This window comes from Zingiber officinale, chromosome 4A (assembly GCF_018446385.1).
Source record: "Zingiber officinale cultivar Zhangliang chromosome 4A, Zo_v1.1, whole genome shotgun sequence".
Lineage (NCBI taxonomy): Eukaryota > Viridiplantae > Streptophyta > Magnoliopsida > Zingiberales > Zingiberaceae > Zingiber > Zingiber officinale.
The window spans coordinates 153,664,199-153,671,814 of record NC_055992.1 but is presented as its reverse complement, the minus strand read 5'-3'; the positions used below and the strand labels follow the sequence as shown (position 1 = coordinate 153,671,814).

Sequence of the window (7,616 nt, the reverse complement as noted above, 5' to 3'; positions counted from 1 at the left end):
GGCCCTAATCCTAAAACCTCCAACACTAACCCAATATGTTCTGTGTTGACTCAGGTCAGATTTTCAAATCAGATTTATTTTTACATCCTTAATTTTTTTTTTTACAAAATTTAAAATTAAAATGAAAAACTCAATAGCTTGTGGGCTTGACCCATAATCCGTAGTCTAAATTTAAAATTTTCAACATTTTTTTAATTTTTCTGATAGGTTAGTGGATTAGCCCACCAAATCCATCTTGAATTGGATTAGGAATTTTGCAGCCCGCCCCACCCCGCCATATAACAGATTTTTGACGGGCTAGCCTGCCCTGCCACAAGTGGACTCATTTGACAGCATTACGTTAGCACAATCAGGTATTTTGAATTGATGATAGTGTAAAAACAATTGTTTGTCAAACAGGATTTACATGAACCAACTCAGCGAAATAAGAAATTTGAATATACACATCAATCAATGTAAGTATTTACCTTGATGAAGCGACATGAACCAACTCTGTTAAATACAAAAAATGTCTATCAATGTTGGTATTTACCTTGGCGAAATGAAAGTACAAGACATTCTAGCGTCTGAGCCTGGATACTGGTCATAAGCAATCATAATTCAGAGAATTGTTTGTTCAACAAGTAGTCATTTCACTGCTCTTCCGCTCTAAATCTCTCTAAAAAGTAACAATATTGAGCAAATTCAGTCAGTAAAGCTGTTCAATATTTAGGAAAGAGCTGAAAAAACATTAGTCGAGAACCAATATTGCATTGAACTCACCAGTCTCTGTTTTAATTTCCTGATTGCTTTCTCTCTTTGCAGTGAGAAATGTTTCAAGGACTGTAGAAGTAAAGAAACAAATCATCAAAAACAATGCATAACTAAGGAAAAAAGAAGAAAATGCTGATCATTACTCCACGACGCTGGATCTCAATTGATCTTTGTAATGCTTCTCTTTTAGTCAGAATATTGTCGGGCAGCTGCAATGGACGAGCGTAGTTCTTTCCACGGTAGATAATTATTGCATGGCTTGTTCTGAGTTTCTCCACAGCCACCAGTATCCCACCACACTCCACTTCAAGCAATCTTGCAGAATAATTAACGTGGTACTTTGCCTTTTGCTTGGTAATTACTTTCACAACTTCTCTATGTTTCCAATGCTGATGAATACTTCCAATTACCCCGTTATAGATTCCACGCCTACCTGAAGATCTTTACATACTTAGAATCTTGATACAAAAGTATTATTTGTCCATTATTACAGCAGTCAGTAGCTACAAAAACTTTGAAATAAGAAAATTTCTAGAATTGCAGAATCGAGTTGCTAAGGCCGGTATTTTAGTAAAATATGCAATTGAGTTGGTGTGATCGTTTATACCTAGCAATATAACTTCATCCATGGCCAAGCCAATTTTACGAAAAGCCTGCCTCTCCTCTTCCGTCAATATTTCCTGGTCTGCAATTTGGTCGGAAGGGCACCATGACAAACTAAGCTTGCTCAACAATTGATTGGATTTCTCAATCTTCTGATTAAGCTATCATAACGAGAGAAAAATGTTGATCAGCAAAATCAAATTCATTGATAGTATAAATTAATTTACAAGTTAGCTCACACACAATGAAAAGCCTACGCTCATTGAGCCTTAGTTCCTTCTCCAATTTTTCCTTTTCGGCTTCAATTTGAACTTGACATCTATGATTCTTAATGCTAAGTCTGACATGATTTGTTTGAATGTTTTGAAATTCCAGGCATGTACCAGCACTGTTAGAACTGAGTGATACGGTGTCCATTGTATGGGTCAAGTTTGTGGAACTGACTCGAGCTTCTTCTTCCACAAGAAGTTCCTTATCAAGCTCTGCTTCTCTCTCCTCAATAAGATTAAAGACTCCATCAGGGAGAAAATCTTTGCCTCTGTATAAAATGATAAAGAACTTGTTTCTCAATATAAGAACTCCACCAGTGAGCCGCTGCATTATTATTCACAAAGATGTATCCATAAATGACTTCCATACGTTGCAGTCATGTACAAAAAACAAGACTTTAAATAGCATTGATCATCATTAACATTGAAGGAAACAGGAAAATCAATGGGATTTTGGTAGTGGTATTCAGGAATTACAAAATTTGAACTCCTATGTAAAATACCTAGGCACTTTCGTAAGAAAAATTAACGGCATCTAAATAATGAATAAATATATTCCTTATTTATTTGATTATATCTAGCAATGAGGCATTGTTGTTCCAATTATCAGATCTAGTTATTAGCATTTAGAAGTTGTAAAGATTATTGAGAGATTTTCATAGTATAATGATATTAGAGAATTTGCAATAAAACATCAATAAACTTGCCTTGAGCTCCAATGACATTTGCTCATTGTTGGTATTTTGAATTCCTATTTTGATTGCAATCTTAGCTATGCAGCTTTTCTTCCAAAGCTTTATTATTGAAGAAGCCAAGCCCTGAAGTTTTGTGTTTCTACCTTTCAACAGAAGAAATATACAAATGTTACAGTTAAATAGGTATTGTTACTTCTTTTTTGATATAAATTATGCTCATAAAGAATCAATGTTATGGTATATCTTCTGAATAGTCAACAGTTATTTCCAAATTTTCAATATTACCGCTACACATTATATGAACACGTTTTTACACTTTCCTATTTTTATGCAATACAAATATAATTTCATATTTATCATATAGTTGAAAGTGGAGGGATATGCAAAATATATATATATATATAACCATTCTAGGTCCAAAACAGAAGGGGAGCCTTGACGCAACGGTAAAGTTGTTGCCATATGACCAAAAGGTCACGAGTTTGAATCCTGAAAACAACCTCTTGCAAAAAACGGGATAAGATTGCGTACAATGGATCCTTCCCCAAGACCCTGCATGGCGGGAGCTTCATGCACCAGGTTGCCCCTTTTTTTTTCTAGGTTCAAAACAAAATTAACAATAAGAAGAAAGTAATTGGGAATTATATTAAATGAATTGAAAACAAAGGATGTTCAGACTCCTGACCATATTGTTATATTGTTACATTTGGTTCTATTATGCTTAGAATATAAAGGATATTTTGGTCCAAAAGAAATAAAATTGAAATTACAATAAATATTGTCAACAAGAAACTCTTACAATTCTTGATGGTATCATGGTATGCATCAAATATAAAATGACCATTTGGTCCAAGATAATAAATTAAATATGGAATAACACTGAAACTTAATTATAAATAGTACAATTGTTTTGTCATTATTTGTATTAAATACTAAGATATTTTTTCAGAAACTTAGGTAAGAATCACCATAATAGAAATTTAGAATGGGTCCATGAAAACAAGGTAAGCTGATTCCTATGAGTTATGTTACTGAAGAAATGTGTTAAGGTAAATATGGTGGAGGTTAAACTCCCATATATATTGTAAAGGATGACAAATCAAACATGGAATATTTCATTTGACCATTACTTCTCAAGAAATCTTATAACATTTTGAACCAAAGCAGTCAAACGAGCAAGAATGACATGAAGCACATACATATAAAGAACAAAGAAGCTCAATGTACAAGGAAGTAATTACCAAGAGCAAAATGTGTGGGTAAAGAACGGGCAAGTTTCCGCAGATAGGTCAACTCATCATCTGTTAACTTTACTCTTATACCAGGGGGGCGCATCCTGAATGGAGGCCTAAAACCAGGAACAACTTCTGGGAGTAGGTCAGCATCCACAGGCATCGGCGTTCGCCACCACCAATCAATAAACCGGGGACCTAATCCATCCAATAATCTATTTGCTTCTCTCTCATAAAGAGATCCTTCAACTGGATGTTGAGTTTCAGAATTCTTGTTGGTTAGATAAATATTATTTTCCATATCCTCCATTATTCCATCAGAATTTACTGAAAAAATAGCACGATTACTGTCAAATATGCCAAGATTCACTTGATCAACAGCATTATAGCAACTAGGGGTATGAAGAATCATTCCATATTTTTCTCCCCTATAGATAACTAGGAAATCTCTCTTTATCCATACAACCAAACCTCCAGTCTTTGTCTGTCAAATGTATGAAGAAGTTTAAATATATGTTAAAGCAGCAAACATAACAAATCAGCTTAATAACTGTCAGAATCCACCTACTTGGCAAACTAAATCACATCATAAGCAGAGCACAAAGATAATAATCATAGTAGAATAAAAAAGTTCAGAAAGGTGCATAATCAATATTATGATTAAGAAGACATAGACAACAATGCCAGAAAGAAGCTAGAGATGGTTAAGGAGTATGTAGATCTGATAGACTAATAATTTAGTACTTCGAGTAAACTTGTGATTGCACATAGATAAATCTAACACATTGTGTCTGAAATTATTGAAATCAAATTAACAGATGTTCATCTTATATCTAATTTATTTATTAATCTAACTTCCAACCAATTTTTTGGGCTTGCTTGTTAGTACATGAATACATAAAGCCAAGTTTTTTCAAGGTTGAGCACAAATGCATCTTCTCATACGCAAGAAAAATTCCCATTGTGTCAAATGACAGACTGAAAGACAATCATAAATTGGTATAAACAATAAATTGATCAGAAAATAAAGAATAGACAACTTGTGTACTTCAGTTTGATTTTCTTCTATCTACTAAGAACTACTCTGAACTAGATATATTTTATCATAAGATTCCTATAGAACACGTGCGTACGTACACAAACACACACATATCACTGTATATATTTGAACAGAGGCACATAAGCAGAATATCAATATTAGGAGTAATGATATGAAACAGGAAAAGGAAGAAAAGGAACGATGCAACTAAGAAAAACTTAGCAAAACTCTCATGAGCTTACAGGATTCTCTTAAGTTAGAAGGCTTCACACCCATTGGTCTCCCATGAACAAATGAAGTAATATTTATATAAATGTAAATCGGTCCATTTCCTAACAACTTAAGCTTTACAGGAAAGTTATTAGCCAATCAATTTTAACATGGTATCAGAACAAAAAGTCTAAGGTTAGAATCCTATTTGTCTAAAATAAAATGATGGGCATGAGGAGGTATGTTAAAGCTAGAAGGCTGAACACCTGTTGGTCTAATACAGACAAGTGTGGTGATCATTTATATAAACATGATCACTTTTCTAATCTCCTCTTGGGACGATGTTAGCGCATGAGGTGTTGCTACCATGAGGTCTGGGGTTCAAATCTCGATAAAGCCGAGGTAAATACCTCCCTTATGTGCTAGTCACTATTCCAAAGGCTAGTAGCCGCCCGTGATTTACCTTCTTCGTGTTGACCCTAGGACAGGTTGACGGGGGCACTGGGGGCGAGCGTATTCGCCTTTTGCCACCATGATCACTTTTCTAACAACTTTAGGATTTGAAATAAGTGATTAGCCAATCAACTTTGCTTTTGGAATAAGTGCTTAGCCAATCAACTTGAAATAAGTGTTTAGCACAATATTGACAAGAAGAGAACTGCAATTGCACAAGAAATAAATGTGGTTCTAGATAATAGGTCTTCCATACAAATCGCATTTATAACTATATGTCCCTGGAAACTCATTGTCACAAGATAGGGATTGAATTACCGGACCATAGACACAGAGAGATAAAGTTGCAACTCTGGTCACACAAATTATGTCCTGGGGAGAGCCATTTGGGTCGAAAAGACTGATGTAGACCCTGAAATTTGTTGGCTAAGGGGGTAGATTTTGCCCAACGATCCCTCCATAAGTTAATGGACAGCCATTTCCTCTTCAATAATGAAGGCTGACGCTGGAAAACTGACTACGCATAGATATTCAAATGGCCAAAACCCTTGCATCTGTGCCCGCCTCAAAACTACCTTTTGAGATAAATATGCAATACCAATCCAAGGTTGGCTCCTTTTGAAAAGTTTCCACTGCCATTTCCTAGATCTAGCGTGTGTTACAAAATTAAATATAATAATTGGGATGGAAGAATGAAGAAAAGTAACATAGTAGAGAGATCCACATTGCTATATGAACGGAGAAAACAAAAGAAAAACTTGAATTAGAACACACTCGAAAGGCACCACTGACCTCAACAATTTCCCTAGCTCTGTCCATGTTTCGCCGGAGGGGTTCCACAATCCTAACCATGACAAGCTCATCATTCCTCCAACCCCGCTGAATCTCCTCCACCACCACTTGCGTCACGCCAGCTTTCTTGGCCTTCACCCACTTCTTCATCTTCTTTGCTTCGCCTCGCAGTCGAAAGAGTAAATCAGGAGCAAGCACCAATTCCGCCGCCGTTATCTCCTTCACCTTCTTCTCTCTCCTAAACACTAGCTTATCCACCTCCGCGGAAACCCACGGAATCCTCCGACCGCCTCCAGAATCTCCTGTCCCAAGTGGGATGTCGAGATCCACTACCTGGGCCCCACCAGAAACACCGGAAGAGGTCGGTTTCTCCTCATCCGCCTCCAGCGAATGGAGCTCACGGAGGCTCTTGATGTTTCTAATAATTCCGAGCATAGCATAGCGACTCCGACCTCCTCTGACTTTTTCAGTGAGGTCCCGATTGGCGCGGCCATCGTTCTTGTGCTTCCTCCTGGCGCTTCTACGAGGGCTCGAGGGGTCCAGAACTTGGTCCCGGGGGAGGACAAGTGGGGAGGACATCCACGGAGCGGTGGGCATCTTGAGCGAGTCAGCTCCGTCGGCAAGGATCCATGGAGGCACAGAGGAGGGTGGCCGGTTCTCTTTCTCGCTGGCCGGCGAAGGGACGTCGAGATGATCGGAGGCGAGCAGGCGAGGAGGCCGGAGACGGTGAGGGTGAAGGGAGAAGGATCGGAGAGAGGGCGAAGGGATCGGGAGGAAGGAGAACGAAGCGGAGGAAGGATGAGGAGACGGAGGCGGCAGCATCATCGACGGCGAAACGAGGTCGACTCTAGAAAATATCCACGGGATCCCAAGCGACTGGAAGGCTTCGGTGACGTAATACCATTCAAATGGGCCGGCCTGTTTAGGGTCTATCGGCCCATCAGATAAACTCAAGACGGATCAAGTCCGAGACATGCCAATGGCCTGTCAATTGGCTGTCCTGACCAAATTTTATTATTAAAATAAGTCATTATTGTGTAGCACAGATGATGGGCGCATGATATTTCTGACATAATGATCAAGGGTCGATTTTTAAGAACTGACGACCTAGGATTTACCCTACTATCATAGTAAAAGGTGAATACGCTCACCCCCAATACTCCCGTCAATTCATTCTAGAATCAACACGGAAGAAATAAATCATGAATGATTACTAGATTTTGAAATAGTGACTAGCAAGGATTTATCCTATCATATACTTATGACCTATGTATCTGTATGTATCTCCTTCCGTATCATTAAAATCAAATACATAGAATAATTTAATCGATTACTATTGAACAATCAAGGTCACGGATTGAGAGTATTCCGGAGTCCAGAGTTGGAGTCGGAAAAGTCGACTGCTACTGATTAATTCCATTTAATTCATTTAATCGAAATTAAATTTTAAAAATTAAAATTGAATGGAATAAATCGAAATAACTATATTTAAAAAAAATAACCGAACTTCCAAATTAAATTTTTTCCATTAATTTAATCAAGATTTTACTCGTCCCTAATCACCTCGCCC

At 37.5% G+C, this 7,616-nt stretch overlaps 1 protein-coding gene across 1 annotated transcript; it reads right to left on the bottom strand.

The window, feature by feature from the left end:
• Nucleotides 1-340: 340 nt before the first annotated feature.
• LOC121971746 (chloroplastic group IIA intron splicing facilitator CRS1, chloroplastic-like) lies at nt 341-6,910 on the bottom strand. The gene is made up of 8 exons (XM_042523161.1): nt 6,047-6,910; nt 3,562-4,036; nt 2,333-2,463; nt 1,600-1,950; nt 1,361-1,517; nt 897-1,186; nt 763-822; nt 341-658 (listed from the first exon to the last, which is right to left on the bottom strand). Exons 1-8 carry the CDS (start codon nt 6,869-6,871, stop codon nt 617-619), a joined length of 2,331 nt encoding a protein of 776 aa, XP_042379095.1. The 5' UTR covers nt 6,872-6,910; the 3' UTR covers nt 341-616.
• Nucleotides 6,911-7,616: the final 706 nt, after the last annotated feature.

Bases quoted from the DNA above. Each gene is read 5' to 3' on its own strand.
- LOC121971746 (XM_042523161.1), bottom strand. From the start codon at position 6,871: ATGATGCTGCCGCCTCCGTCTCCTCATCCTTCCTCCGCTTCGTTCTCC. The intron at 1,951-2,332 runs GCAAGTTTATTG...ATAATAATGCAG, and splicing joins AAATGTCATTGGAGCTCAAG to CGGCTCACTGGTGGAGTTCT. The intron at 659-762 runs GTGAGTTCAATG...GTTACTTTTTAG, and splicing joins GGAAATTAAAACAGAGACTG to AGAGATTTAGAGCGGAAGAG.